This window comes from Henckelia pumila, chromosome 4, assembly GCF_033568475.1.
Source record: "Henckelia pumila isolate YLH828 chromosome 4, ASM3356847v2, whole genome shotgun sequence".
Classification (NCBI taxonomy): domain Eukaryota; kingdom Viridiplantae; phylum Streptophyta; class Magnoliopsida; order Lamiales; family Gesneriaceae; genus Henckelia; species Henckelia pumila.
The window spans coordinates 51,746,790-51,762,115 of record NC_133123.1 but is presented as its reverse complement, the minus strand read 5'-3'; the positions used below and the strand labels follow the sequence as shown (position 1 = coordinate 51,762,115).

Here is a 15,326-nt window from a genome sequence, read left to right as displayed (position 1 = left end):
CCTTTTTTTGAAAGCAAAATATAAAGTGAGTGAGAGGTTTAGTGTGATAATAAATAGAAATAATTAATTATGAAATAATATATATTAATGTCCTCAAAGGTAATTGCCATAACATGCTCATCTCTTATAAATCAGAATACAAGAATAAATATTAGGTTTTGGAACTTAAGGACATGATTGGTATGAATGAATATGATGAAAATGAAATGAGCATTCCCATCTCATTCCTCATACCTATGTTTTGTATGAACATGGGAATGATCCATTTTGGATGAGAATGGTCATTTCATTCTCCTTTTTTATTTTTGTAAAAAATTTATTCTATATTTAGATTATTCTTATCAATCTAACCTTATATAATAACAACTATAATATTTAATATTATTTATATATAAAACAACAAATTATTATATAATTATTTTACTATTATATATAAATAATTATTATTACGTATATATCATCATTATTAATATGATTTATTATATATTTATCTATCGATATTATTATTTAATAAATATTAGTTTAAAAAATTAATATTTATTATTATTATTATTATTATATATTATATTATTTAATTATTTAACTAATACTAATAATAATTATTATTATATTTTGAATTTTTATTATTATAATAATTATTTTTTTATTATCTTAAAAATATTATTATATTAAAAAATATTTTGAAAAATATTCCGATTAATATATAAGATAAATGAAATTAAATAAAATAATTTTATAATATTATTAATTTAGTATTTAATAATATTAATAATAATAATAAATATGAGTAGTTATTATTATTAATTTTTTTTTATTAAAAATATTTGATTATTAAAATAATTTCATTCCATTTCATTCCATTTTTTTCAATATCAAAAAAAATATTGCATTTTCGTTGTTATTCCATTCCAAAATGATTATTCCTGCTTACTTCATTCTAACCAATCATAACTAAAAGACTATTTTTTAAAAAAAAACAAACAACAAAAAATATAACAATAACTGAAAATCACCCAAAATTTTCCGTTGAATCTCGCATACGATGCGTCGTTGTAGCAGAAATTCGAATCTGAAGCTACTCGCGGACGCAGTTGTTGGAAAATCCTGCCCGATTTGCCTATGCCAGGTTCAAATTCGTTCCGCGGTCGTTCTCCCGTGCACGCACGCGTACTGTATCGGATGCATCTCTAGATGGAGCCAATTGAAGCGCAGTTGCCCTCTCTGCAACGCACGTTTCAGCTCTTGGTTCTGTAGCACGCTCGGCAAACAAATATTATTGCCTTTGGGATGTGGGGAAACGGTCCATTCCTCCCACCGGGATCGGCGGGATGCCTTGTTACGGAGGTGGAGAGCCGAATTTATCATTCTTAAGTAGTATTTTTTTTATTGATGATTGATGAGAGGGTAAAATTTTAGGGGCTTAGGAAAACCAATTTTATTGAAGAAAATGAATTTTCTCGTTAACCATGTTGATGTTAAGTGGTAAAAGAATATTTTTCTTAATTATTGTAGATTTTTCTTAATATTTGATCATTGATCTAAATGCGGAAAATGAAGTTCATCATGCCTAATCAGCTTATTTTAGATTTTTTGATACTCTGATTTTTGAGTTTCTTCGTTTATTCAATCTTCCTTCCCGTTTTTTGTTGGAATATTAATGTATTGTTGATTCAGTTGCTCTACCAAATTGTTGCTCAGGTTAATTAGAAATTCCAGACAACATCCAAGTAGACTGTCACAAAATAAGCAGTTGCCAAATAGAAGATCTTTTGGACATGTAAATGATGAAGGGGTTGATGTTATACATGAAAGGATCAAACAATGGCGCGCCAGGTATTGTCTTGCCACCGAAAACCAAACCTTTTGTTGATTTCTTGATTTGGCAGAGATGCCGTTTTTTGAGTATTTTCTTGAAAGTCAATTGCTGGAGTAATTGCATTATTCAACATAAAGGTGTGTTCATTTGATTTTTGTTTCAGCATCTATGAACAGCGGTTGCGGGCAGTTCCTCCATCTACCAAGTGTGGTCTAATGCAGGTTTGCTTGCTAATGCCCATGTCATTTGTTTGGCACATACTATTCATTTTGTATGTTGGTTTGTGATTCTGATATCAAAGAGGGCTTTGGTGTTGTTAAAACTTAAGTCCTATGGGGTGAAGCAGAATCATTGTTCTTCAATTTTCCTGATAATGGAAGTAGCTCAATTGGATTAACTATTGTGTCAGGTCCTATTCATTAGGAAGAACTAGTATACTGACTACTTGTTTAAAGAATATTGTATTGGTGACTATACAGTTGCTTTCAACTTGAGGTCAAGTACATGGATTTTGTCCCTTCCAGTATGAGAATATGAACTAATTAAGGAATCTGAGGAGATAAGGTGTCTCATAGACTTGAAACATTTTTTCTTTTGGGCTTCAACATAATGTGCCTATTTTTAAATTTGCAGCGAATTTCGGAATGCACTGATGCAAAAAAAATGATGTTAAGGAGGATAGAACCATGGATAAAAAGGGAACTGCAGGCTGTTCTTAAAGATCCTGATCCCACTGTCATCGTACATGTTGCCACCTCGCTTTTCATCTTGAGATACAAGAAGAAAACTGACAACTTTCGAGGGCAAGTAGGCATTGAGTCCGATTATCTCGCACCCTTGCGACCTTTTCTTCAGGAGCATGCAGATTTGTTTTGGCATGAACTTAGGTATACAGACTTAATTTTCCTATCTATTTGTTATTTTACTCAATTTCCAGACTCTGCACTCTTGCATGCGTAGACGGAGCTGTGGTCTTGAGGGATTCACTTTAGAATTTGATACCCCTGTTAGACCTCAATGATAGACTCAATCACTAAGTGGATTCACATGTCTTTTCTGTAAATTGGAAGAGCCAATTCTTCTTGAGTCCTTGACCATGTAGAACAATGATAATATTCCATTCGTCACGTCTTTGATAGGCACAACCACATACTTGCAGGCTGCAAAGATCAATGCACAACAATTTCTAACCTAGGTGCATTTTATTACCTCTACATTCACCCCCGTCCAAGCCTCAGGGCCTGCTGATGCAGCTTTGGAGTGTCTCTCTGATGTTTTGTTTTTTCCAATCATGTGTGTGAAACTAATTCATCCTTAAATCTACACATCCCACTCATAATTATTGAATGATAATCAATTTATATGTTTCTTATGGGAAGTCGGTGATTCGGCTGTTTATGACCATGCTCTGATGGAATAAAGAAAATCTATGCAGATGCTTTGCAGAAAGCTCTTTTTCCATGGAAGCGTATGATAAGGTGGTAGAGTATAAGTGACTCGACTTATAGGGTGACTGTTATGGTGTTAGTGCTGTCTAATGATTGAAGTAAATAATTCTTTCATCTCCAAGAGGATTGAGATGTGATAAGTTCAGTTGCAGCCTGCAGGAAGATTAAAGGAAATGGAACATAAAAGGGTGAGGACTCCACCTCAGACAATGTGTATGGATTGATCATTTGAGTTATTATATAGCTTTTGATTCTGATTGGCAGCCTTCATTTCATAAGACTGCAACTCATAGAAATTGATACCGAACTTCTTGTGTTGCATCTGATACTCAAATAATCAGAGGAAACCTGGTCCAACTTGAGTTTTTTCCATGTATACAGTACCGACCCTTATTATCCTGTTGCACTGTTAGCTAATGTTCTGCTTTACTATGACTTTGTATTTATAAATTTGGATCCTACATGATACTTTGTGTAAATTTCTTGCAATTTTTTGTATGTAGTGGTGTCATGGTGTAGGGGGCGGCTTTGTAGTTTGTTTTACTTAAAGCTATATATTTTTGTTGATAATTTAGATAGAAACGCTGTAACTGATGTTTGCCTATATGTTCCTCGCTCTTGATAAAGAAAAGAATTTACGGCTGAGCAAACAATTGCTTCCTTAATTTGCAGATGGTACATTGACAGTTACAGATGCAGAAACCGTCTATGGTTTCCTCTCTCCTATTCATGCATGGAGATTGGAGATTAATGAACTAATTATTGGTCCCTTTAGCTATTAATTTCTTGGAGGGAAATAAAACTATATGTACTTCATATTGCTCGTGACACTTGCACCACTTTTAGTTGTCATGTCGTATTGTTGTTTAATTACTTCATGATCTTACTATTTTGTTGGAGGGAAAGAGTAACACAACTGGCCTTAATGACAGCTTGTCTATACCTAGACCAATTTGCATCATTTGACTAGTTAATGTTATTTTTTATCCTCGTCTAAATAGTGTTTGATGAGCATGTCCGGCATGGAGAAAGTGGAGGTGGCGGTGCTCCAATGATGGATTCTGCGAGTTTTATTGACATTTTTTTATGGCTCTGGAGAATGAAGACACCCAGAAGAATTAAGATATTTGTGCTGGTATTATTATCTTAGTGGAAAGAGCTTTCTCATGTCGGCTGATACTAGCACAGTGTTTAGGGTTAGTTGTGTTTTTCAATTTTACATTCTCCGCATCGATGTTTGGTGACCCTTTGATGTACAGTCTTTTCTGGGATCAAAGTCCTCTGCTGGTCAATGTTTATAAAGTGGTGGAAATCTAAGAGGTTTTAAATTATTTTGCGGAAGAAAAGAAGGGTAACATCAAGAACTCCGAATGTTTCCTGATAGATTCTTCCAACAAAAACTGCGGGAATTTCCTACTTGTGGCCCTTGAGGAAAGGCTACAAGTCTCAATTTGTTGCCTGATACACGAATCATTTAACTCGAACCTGTGTTCATGTTACAATTGGCTCGATAGCATGATACCTGCGTCGATTTTTTATTTTTGGTTATGGTTTAGATTTTGAATTTTCTTTTGGAAGTCCTATGGTGCGTATTGTGCCCTTTTTCTAGCATCCATGCCATAGTTGGATTCCCTCGTTTATTAATTTCTTCTTGTGGTATACGGTATACCACAATGATCGAATGGATGAGAATCCTTTTATAATTTGTTTGATTGTTATGCATTAAGCCACATGGTCGGCCCGGCCTAATATATGCTTGAATTTTCCTCCGAAGATTTATGTTGTTGCATGAGCGATATGGAGGGTGCACGCTACTTATGTCCGGTTTCTTGTTCATTTGTGCCATATTACCTTCTGTGTTCTGAATGGAACAGGTCGTGCACCAAAAACGAGGGACGGAACTATGGATGTGCATTACGGATGCAAGAGATGAAACATGGGATTTGGTGAAGCCATCTGATTCATGAGAAGTGACACCTGCTAATCAATCTATTGGCTTGCAACATGGCTGCACCACGACGAGCATACTCACGATATGGGACTAACGCGGCAACACATTCCACCGGAAGAGGAACAAGATGATTGATTTCTAAGTACTTGTCATATAACTGCTCAAGAAATCGGATGTGATAAGACCATATTCTTTTTGTCAAATTGTTAAGACTTAAATTTCATTATATTTTGATTTTCCATTTGTATTTTCAAATTAAAGTATCTATAGTGGGAGCTATTGGATCCTATTCCTGTGGACCTCACCTAGACATATGAACCCCTCACGTGTTTTTGGTATCCAATAGCTTATGTAGTTATGATCCATTGGGCTTGACACCCAGTGGAATACTTGGTAAACCCATGCACATTGGAACATAACTACATAAGCTATTGGAAGAAAATAAATAAATAAAAAAGAAAGAAAAAAGAATCTAGGGTTTATAAAAAAAATTGCAAAATCTGCTAAAGATTTTGGCAAATTGTAAGAAAGCCCTTATAAAGTTCGAGATTACCTCATGAGTCTGGGTCTCCGATCTCTGATTTTAGCCATGAATTTAATGCTATGAAAGGATATTATTAGTTTATTAGGTCTTACAAGTTATTTGAAAAGAGTAACACTCATGTGAGACGGGTCAACTTTATCAATATTTTTAATAATAAGTAATACTTTTGACATAAAATATAATATTTTTTAATTGATAACACATATAAGACATTCGTCTCATAAAAATAATCCTTGAGACTGTCTCATAGGAGTTTTTGCCATTTGAAAAATATATTTTTAAAATAAAGAGAAATACATCTATAGTCCTCGTATATTTTTTTGTTATAAAAAAAAAATTTGGTCCCTTAATATATCAACGAAACATGCCATTAATTTATGAGTAAATATAATTTCAGGTACTAATTTATGATGTTTGTTAAATTTTAGGGTGGCAAAATAAATAAATATAAAATGGAACAACTGAAAATAGTATAAAAAGATAAAGACCATAAATAATTACATATGTACAACATAAATATACTTATTTTTTTAATTAATAATATTATTATTATATGGTTTAGGATATATAAGTCATAATAATTCGTCAGAATAATTTTTAATTTAGTTAAAAAAAAATTTATCTTCTCCTCAAAAATAAAATAAAAATTTATCTTCAAAAAATTTACCCAAGGCTGCTGCGTTACTGTGATTTCTTCGTGGGCAAACAATTCGCGCGGGAGATTCATTTCGATCGCAACAAAGGGGAATGGGCGATGAGGATTTGGAGTTGGAGAAGACTAGATTGATTAGCTTAGCTCTGGAATTCGGATTTGACGAAGAATCTGCCCAACAGTGTTTGGATCGCCTTGTCCACCTCTATGGTCAGTTGGAGTGAATGGGTTTCCTTCAAATTTTATGCTTATGAATTGGAATAGCCTTCAAATTTTATGCTTTTTTTGCTAATTACTCTTGTTAAGGCGATGATGGCCAAGACTTCATCACTGTGGAGCACTGCGGTGATGACTTTCTGGCTTCACTGGCTGAATGTATGCAAGACAGTGAGGATTGGGATGATGTGCAAGCTATGGAATCAGAAGCTTGCGGTGCTTTGGCCGAGATTCTGGACAAGGAACTTCCTCAGGATGATAATGCACTGATTGAAGAAGGAACTCAGATTCATGTCATACATGATTCTCCAGTAACCCATAATCACCCAACGATCATGCAATTGGATTCTTCGAGTGACAGTGAAGAAGTTGACGTATCTATTCCCAGCAAAAAGTGGGTGAAACCTTCCATTAAAATTTCTATAGAGGACAGTGGATGTGGCCCTTCTCCAAGTTTGAATGGACCTTCTTCACGCTCTTTGGTAAAAAAAAAAAATTCAGGACTTGTTTTCGTTAACAACTTTAAAGTACAATTTTGTTGACCTGTCTCTTATTGGCAGCAAAATATTCGTGCTTATTTTGTTATATGAACACACTTATAGTATGATTTTATGCTGTTTATGGCTAATGGCAAAATAGCGGTATTGTAACTACGGATGCCCACTGATATTATTAATGTGTGTTATCCCGATTCACCTTTCCTCTACCCAAAACTAGAAATAAAACTAATGCCCATGCCCCAACTCTTTCCCTCCTTTTCTGAAAAAAAATGTGATTTCTTGGCGTAGGATTACAGAAGCCATCTCACTCAAAATCCAGTTTCATCGGTTTCCAATGAATTAAGACTCTTCAACTCATTCAGCCAAAAGAACGGCACTCTCGCATTCAAAGAGCTTCAGCAACTGGATGACTTTGAATTGGCAAATGTTGTTGTGTTTGGAAACAAGACCTTTCGACCATTACAACATCAGACTTGTAAAGCATTTCTTGCTCAGCGTGATTGCTTTGTTCTTATGCCTACGGGTGGTGGTAAAAGCCTTTGTTACCAGGTTAGGCTACTTCATTTGAAGCTTAGATCTTGTTTTCTATTTATACATCCCTGCGGCCAGTTAATCCACTTCATTCGCTTCTTTGTGTCTTATATACTGAAGTATTTTGAGGTTTAATTAATTTATGAGCCAGATGAGATCAGTAGGCCTGAAGGCAACTTTTGTAGGATCATCATGAAATTCAAGTCTTTTTTTAAAATTGTTGTAATATGCATTATCATTTTTCTGCTCAACTTGAAATATATCAATAAATTTTTTCAACTTTTTTTCCATACTATTTTGCATGATCAGTTCATATCTGAAGACATGTTTTCTAATAATGGACCAAAATTCATTTCATTCTAAGATAAACACTTTATTCTTCTGGGCGAATTTGTGAGCTCTTGGCCGCTAGTACCTCAATCACATTTTTTATCTATCTTAACTGGGTTCTGATTTATATAAATATTTATAGAACAACAGGAGGATCTAATTTACTATTTCCTTAAGAAAGAAAAAGTCCTTGATATCTTTTATAAAGTGCCATCTCAAGCCATTCATGGCACCATTCATCATCCAAAAAGAGATGTTTTTCTTTCAAGCATGACTGAAAAAACATCACAGGAGGTGTCTAACATATTTATGTTTTCGTTATAGGAAGTTCATTTCAACCAAAAGGTCGTCAGTGGTTCACCTTACAGCGGTTTTTTAGTGGTAAAAGCTGACTGCTGTTTTATGAGTGCAAAAATTGTAATTTTGCTACCCATTAGCATGCTATTCGACGATTCTGAATTTTAAAATCCATGAAGATAATAATAATCTACTGTAATTTTTCTTCTAGTAACATGATATGAATGTCAAAACTCAAAATTGTTCAGAATGATATTAGGCATTTGATCACATCTTCTAGAGTTTCATGATATACAATGGTGAAGAACGATGAGATTAAGACGTGCACGAGTGTAAGACAGTGTTGAGAGTAAATGAATGCCTAAGGGCAAGAGCTAGAACTATGAGAATGAAAGAAGTCACTTGTTGAAGAAATAAGGGCTAAGGCTACATAGACGTAGGAGATCAAGGCGGATGTGGATCCGATTGTGAAGAACTAAATTTGATTAAATTAATACAAGTTCAACGCCAAGGCACTAAAAATTACCTCTCTCTTGGTTCTAAACCTATTTATTTCTATTAATGGTCGGTTTCGCTAGCTGGTTAATATTATTGGTTGATATACCTTAATTTGCGCCCATCTTTCAATCTAAATAGGGTTATGCTTATGTATAACATCGCCACACACTTTGTGAAAGAATTCAACATATTTAGTGATAAATGGCGTGAACAGTTTTACTCTTTGTTGTGCGTTAGAGGGCTTTGCAAACTCATCAAGGCAAACCATTTGTGGGTCGTGGTTTTGTTGTGGCAACAACCCACACCATTAGTTATGGCTTTGTTATGGAGAAAGGGTTGTGGTCTCCCTTTTATACCTTGGGTTCCTGTTCCTAACTCAATATAGTGCCAGTGTGTTCGTTGGGTGCAAAACTGAATTAGCTTTTCTGGATTGGTTGCCTTATTTGGCTGTTAGTATATTCAGGATTTCCATTCGTAAATGTTGACCCTATGTTCAACCGCTACTAAAAACTGTAAAATATAAAGAATACACCTTGCCTTTTGCTTATTACCAAGGAAGAATGGATTGTATTGTTTGATACCATGCATAAGGGATGAGGATTAGGGCCGGAAAAAAACTCCTCATGTTATTGACTAAAAAGTATGTTGAAGTCTTCTACATAGTGGGTACCTATATGTTGTATATAAGCATAAATCATTGTTGCGATTGCAAAATTGGCTTAGGAAAAGGCACATGTTACCCATGAAATTTAGCCAATTACTAAATCCTAAAATTGATTAAAAAACTTAGCAGTTTAGCCAATAGTTTAAGACTTGACTAGGTATAAATTTCCGGCCCCTTAAAGTCTGGACGATTTTGACCTATAACTTGATTACCGTTGTTTTGGACTTGAATTAATGATCATTTAACATCATTCACGTGTGTATTGATCTTGATCTCTTAAGCTTGTGCACTTTCTGCTCTTATTTCTCTTAGATATTCACTTATGTTATCCTCCTTTTTCAGAGCTCAAGCTCGTCATTAAGCTTCAGAATTCCCTTAATGGGGTCACTTGTACTTGTGTCTGAGTCTTGATCTCATTCAAAGAATTCTCAAATATATTTTGTGTGAGTCTTGATCTCCCTCAAAGAATTCTCAAATATGTTTTCAATTTCCATGGTGAAAATTGAGGCTTTGAAAGTGTACAATTATGCACCTAATGCGTGCACCATGCCTCCTGACATACATGCACTGTGGCATAAACTCAGGAACCAATGTAGTAATTCCTAACCTTTCTAGCTGTTATCTAACTCCTCTCATAGGCACTTTTGGATAGAACTGAAATATTCATTTTTTGGCTCAATGGTACTCAGAGAGGCAATGTGCAAAAGTACCACATACCTTTGTGGGCATCTAATTTTTAATTTTAAAATTTAGGATTCTCAGCATGAATGATTATGGTCAGGATTGTCAGCAGTGTTTGTGATATGTTTATCGTGCAGCTTCCAGCCATTCTCCAGCCAGGTGTTATGATTGTTATATCTCCACTCCTTTCGCTCATTCAAGATCAGATTGTTACACTGAATCTTAAATTTGGAATACCTGCAACCTTCTTAAATTCTCAGCAAAGTCCATCACAAGCAGCAGCCATACTTCAAGAGTTGAGGTGAGTTTTAGTATTTTCCCACGTTTAGTAAAATTAATCCTTTACAACCTCCCCAACTAACCCATTCCGGCTTCCTTCCAATAAGTTTCCCAATTAAGTTGTCACAAAACAAATAGATGTAGTGAATACTTATGATTTCTTCTCTGAACCCTTAAACATGAATCATAGAAAGTTATTTTTATTGAAGGCTAAAATTATTCCTCCTTTTATTGTGAAAGAAGTAGAAAGCAATTTGCTATGAAACAGAATAATATTATTTCTTGACTATGTACACTATCAAACTTCTATTTTCCTTATGCGAATGGATTTTAATGAGCAAGTAGCATTTAGCTCTGTATGAAAACCAAAAAAATACTAAACCCCTACATCAAATTAATGAACTTCTAAACCCCGTGTTTATAAAAATCAGGCATAAAATCCCCTGGAAATGAGGCACTGTGTCTGACTTTTAAAAACACGGGGTTTGAAAAGATCTTTATTTTAGATAGGGGTTTTATTCTTTTTCGATATTTTGCAAGGCTGATAAATGCAATTTGCGCGAATTTTAATCCATTTTGGTGTACTTGATGGGATGTGTTTGAAAATGCTTTACTATTTACTTTTTTTTTTACCATTTCTATGTTAGAACGGCATGACTACTTTAATTTATCTTTTACACGAAGGAAACTGGTTCACCCAATATGATGGAGGGTGTACTGATTACCCTGGAAGGTCTGCATGTCCTAATGCATATCATTATTAGTATTTTATTGAATATTATTTGGTAGACATGAACTTAATCGCTTTGCAATCATCTGCATGTTTTTGTGTGGGTAATAAATCAACAGTATAAAGATTTTAACTATACTCCAGTTAATGATTGCCTAAAGTTTATGTTATCTATCATGGAAAGTAAATCTTAGTCTGTCACACAAGCTCTGCTCATACATCTTAATAGCAGAGTTCTGATGTGCGGTGAGTCATTTGGATATTGTCTTAGATGCCATGGATTCGGTTATGGCTCCATTGTAAGTTCTTAGAAATAATATAATGCAAAATGCAACAAGTCATACATTATCGATTACTCCGCTCAAGTTTCTTGATCTTAAAGTTAATGTTTTGTACAAATGTTTGTAGGAAGGATGCACCGTCATGTAAACTCCTCTATGTGACTCCTGAAAGGGTTGCTGGAAATGTTTCATTTCAAGAGATCCTGCATAGTCTGCACAGGAAGGTTAATTTCATTAGGCTGTGGAACAAGTATTCCATTTGTTATGTTTTGTCATTGAAAATCATGATGCTTTCTTAATGACACTGAATATGGGAAGATTATCACTCTTGATATAGGGACAATTAGCTGGATTTGTTGTTGATGAAGCTCACTGTCTAAGGTATGCCCGTCACTGATTTTTTTTTTTTTTGTAGATAAGGTACATTTCCTATGAACTGTGATCTATAGGTTCTGAATGTCATAATTTTAGTTTCAAGAACTAGGTTTTGTTCCTCAAGTTTAGTTTGGTGATGGAATTCTACCCACTTGGTTGTTTGTAATGTTTATTAGCCAGTGGGGCCATGACTTCCGCCCAGATTACAGATTATTAGGATGTCTTAAACAGAACTTTCCTCGTGTTCCTCTGATGGCTTTAACTGCCACTGCAACCCAGAGAGTTCGGAAGGTTAGCCTGCTGCTTCTCGGTGTTTGTATGAATACCATATTTTCTTAAGTGCTTATCTGGCATTTTATCGGCAGGATATATTAAATTCATTGAGAATCCCCCAAGCAATTGTACTTGAGACAAGTTTTGATAGGCCCAACTTAAAGTATGAAACGGTAGGAAAATCTAAAGAACCTCTCAAGCAGCTTGGGAAATTACTGATGGATCGATTCGAGAATTTATGTGGAATAGTGTACTGCCTTTCAAAGAATGAATGTGTGGAGGTTTCAAAGTTTCTGAATGAGAAGTTCAAGATTAAAACAGCGTATTACCATGCTGGTTTGGCTGCTCGTCAGAGGGTTACAGTTCAGAAGAAATGGCATAGTGGGGAAGTCCATGTTGTCTGTGCTACTATAGCATTCGGGATGGGAATCGACAAACCTGATGTTGTGAGTTCTCTTAATTTCAAATTCTGTTTTCATTCATGCTTTACAATCTATAGAAAGTTCATCGTTTTATTCGAGTGCTAAAAAGGTTAATATGCAGTTTTTCCTTGTTCTTCAACAGTTATCTACTATGACCTTTTTTAATTATAATCATAACTAGTTTAAAGATCACACACACCATAAGCTAACCATATCTCAGCGCTTTGTCATTCACAACACCATGTCCAAATCGATCGAGAGCTACTACCAGGAATCTGGAAGGGCGGGACGAGATAACCTTCCTTCCACATGTGTTCTATTATACCAGAAGAAGGATTTCAGTCGTGTTGTATGTATGCTCAGAAGTGGGCAACGGGGTAAAAGTGGAAGCTTTAAGGTGGCAATGGATCAGGCTCGCAAAATGCAGCACTACTGCGAACTTAAGGTCTAGCTATAATCTATTAAGAACATTGTTGCATAAACTGTTAATAATATGCACGGATCTTCTATACATACAAGACATTGAAGATTGCTTGAATACAAAAACTTTTTCAGGATGAATGCCGGAGACAAGCTTTACTCGAACACTTCGGAGAATCATTCGATCGCGATTACTGCAGAACTGGCTCCAGTCCATGCGACAACTGCCTCAAAATATCTTCAGGAAGAAGTGTCACAAATTAAACTGTGACCACATCTTTTTCACTATGCTTTTATCTTATGAAAATTTCTTCGGGCAGCTCATGCTTCTTATCCCTAAACAGATGGGACAGATTAATTTATTGATTTAAATCAAATAATTATTTCCTAGTTCGAGAGTAGTTGCAATTTTGTAATTTAAAAATCGAAGTACGTACTAATTCCATTGTCAAAACATATATCACTTTTGTACGATTTAAAGAATAGTCAAATTAATTTGGTACGAGCAATTCAACTCAGTTTGTTAGTCAATTTGATGTTTATATTAATTAGCATTTTCCTGAAATTGGAAATGGCGTGGATGATGAAAAGGATTGATTAGTTGTGATAAAATGAGACTACAATGGTCCAATTTGTCTTATTGATAGCAAAAAAATTATTCGCTTCTGGGAAAATTACTAGTCCACACTAGAAGTTTCCACGCCTAATAAAAATCAAAATTCCCAAATCTCCCGCGCACACATAAGCGTGCTTGAAATATAATTCATAAATAGTGTGGAAAAATTTAAATATGTAAAACTTTTATTGAATATATATTAAGGCACAATGTAAATCAACAACCTAAGATCTATAATATGTGCGAATGTGAATTATCGAACATTTTAAATTTGACGGTGGAGTTATGTATCCCAGTAAAATATATTCTTTCTTCTCACACATTTTGTCAAATAGATAGCGATCGATTTCTTACTAACAAATATGAATAAATTACATTACAATTTACAACCACCCTATTTTATATGAGATAAACTTATTGAAAATCACTGTGACCCGAACTAAACATAATAAATTACTAGTCGTCGTGGCACACGCAATGCGTGTGCAAAACATGAAAATGACGAAAATTAGATATTTAAAAGTATTTATATCTTTAATTCAAAAATAATACAAAACAAAAATAAAAATAAATTCAAAAAAATATATTGTAAATAGTGGATAGGAATTTCGGAGGATGGAGGTTGTTGGAAGGAGTGAGAAGTGGGAAAGAAGTTGAGAGAGAGGAGAGTGATGAGGGTATAAAATGAATAAATAGGTGAAAATTCACCATGATACTAAAATCAGTTGGTATAGGGTGCTTAGACTTAATAATATAGTAAGATATTTGTTTCTTCCAAAGTAATACAACACAAAAGCAAACTAATAAGAAAAAAAAACCAAAAAAAAACAGTGAGTATAGCGATTGAAAATCTACAACTATCATACAAACCGGAAGTACCACTTAAGCTTTGTGGATCGCCCATAAATGTTGAATTTCTCGATGAAGCCAGCAACGAAAATTTCTTCATGGTTAGAGATTTAGAGAGCGCTTTGGTGAGTTTTTGCTTATTTTAAAATAATTATAGAAATTATTTTTGAACTTGGTGAGAAGTTAAAGCAGAAAGTATTTAAAAATAGAAATCTAAATCTAACACAAGCTAAAATTTGAATATTTGGAAAATAATTATTTCCAAGCTTAATTTTCAGTTAAATAATAACAATATCTTTAAACTATAGGAAATTGATCTCTCTTAATTCTCTAAAATTTGATATTCACACTAATGCACTATCAACAATGTTTTATATAATTAGTATACATTATTATGAATATTGTATCAAAATATTATTAAAAAAAATGAATATTAATTGTATCAAAATTAATTTATTGTTTATAACATGAATGATTGGAAAAATTATATAAGATTAATATAAAAAAATATAAAAAAATGAAAAAAAATTGTATAAATACACAAAAATATGTATTAAAAAATTTGGAAATGCAAAATATATAAAAATGTAAAATATTATTTAAAAATAAATGCTAGTGATAAAATATGATTTTAAAGAATTAAAGATAATTACATAGTAGGGAAAATAAATTTTTTTGTCCATCAACTTGTTTAGTTTTTTGTTTTGATTCATTAACTTTTTAAAGTTTGGTTTTGATATACTAAATTTTAGTTTTCGACTATTTTGGTCCAATTGCTTACGTGGCACCGAAAAATGCTAACGTGACATCGAAAAATGTTGACGTGACATCGAAAAATGCTGACATATCAACAATTGGACCAAAATAACCGAAAATTAAAAGTTATTGTATCAAAACCAAACTTTGAAAAGTTAATGGACCAAAACAAAAAAAATTGAAAAAGTTAATGAACC

The 15,326-nt window shown here is 33.8% G+C and overlaps 2 protein-coding genes and 1 non-coding gene across 8 annotated transcripts; all 3 read left to right on the top strand.

Moving 5' to 3' along the window:
- Window positions 1–991: 991 nt before the first annotated feature.
- LOC140863750 (uncharacterized) lies at window positions 992–5,479 on the top strand. Of its 6 annotated transcripts, none has more exons than XR_012144018.1 (6): window positions 992–1,344; window positions 1,699–1,833; window positions 1,980–2,037; window positions 2,450–2,703; window positions 3,252–3,452; window positions 5,139–5,479. XR_012144018.1 is itself a non-coding variant. In XM_073267373.1 (5 exons), the coding sequence occupies exons 1-5, from the start codon at window positions 1,043–1,045 to the stop codon at window positions 5,212–5,214; spliced, it is 825 nt and encodes a 274-aa protein (XP_073123474.1). In that variant the 5' UTR covers window positions 992–1,042; the 3' UTR covers window positions 5,215–5,479. The 6 variants fall into 6 exon arrangements, 3 of the variants coding, with proteins under 3 accessions (XP_073123474.1, XP_073123476.1, XP_073123475.1); XR_012144017.1 differs by having other exon boundaries at window positions 4,266–5,479; XR_012144016.1 differs by having other exon boundaries at window positions 3,937–5,479.
- On the top strand, window positions 4,614–4,729 carry LOC140870245 (small nucleolar RNA snoR104). Its single transcript, XR_012147215.1, has one exon. It is a non-coding gene; the product is annotated as a small nucleolar RNA snoR104 (small nucleolar RNA).
- A 958-nt stretch (window positions 5,480–6,437) lies between the features above and the next one.
- On the top strand, window positions 6,438–13,357 carry LOC140864857 (ATP-dependent DNA helicase Q-like 1). The gene is made up of 10 exons (XM_073269244.1): window positions 6,438–6,621; window positions 6,718–7,109; window positions 7,416–7,676; window positions 10,266–10,429; window positions 11,546–11,642; window positions 11,756–11,799; window positions 11,970–12,084; window positions 12,159–12,512; window positions 12,709–12,933; window positions 13,044–13,357. Exons 1-10 carry the CDS (start codon window positions 6,507–6,509, stop codon window positions 13,170–13,172), a joined length of 1,896 nt encoding a protein of 631 aa, XP_073125345.1. The 5' UTR covers window positions 6,438–6,506; the 3' UTR covers window positions 13,173–13,357.
- Window positions 13,358–15,326: the final 1,969 nt, after the last annotated feature.

Excerpts from the sequence above, each read along its gene's own strand:
- LOC140864857 (XM_073269244.1), top strand. The coding sequence starts at position 6,507 with ATGGGCGATGAGGATTTGGAGTTGGAGAAGACTAGATTGATTAGCTTA. Across the intron at positions 7,110-7,415 it reads GACCTTCTTCACGCTCTTTG|GATTACAGAAGCCATCTCAC; the intron begins GTAAAAAAAAAA and ends TTCTTGGCGTAG. Across the intron at positions 12,934-13,043 it reads AGCACTACTGCGAACTTAAG|GATGAATGCCGGAGACAAGC; the intron begins GTCTAGCTATAA and ends AAACTTTTTCAG.
- LOC140863750 (XM_073267373.1), top strand. The coding sequence starts at position 1,043 with ATGCGTCGTTGTAGCAGAAATTCGAATCTGAAGCTACTCGCGGACGCA. Across the intron at positions 1,834-1,979 it reads ATCAAACAATGGCGCGCCAG|CATCTATGAACAGCGGTTGC; the intron begins GTATTGTCTTGC and ends TTTTTGTTTCAG. Across the intron at positions 2,038-2,449 it reads CCAAGTGTGGTCTAATGCAG|CGAATTTCGGAATGCACTGA; the intron begins GTTTGCTTGCTA and ends TTAAATTTGCAG.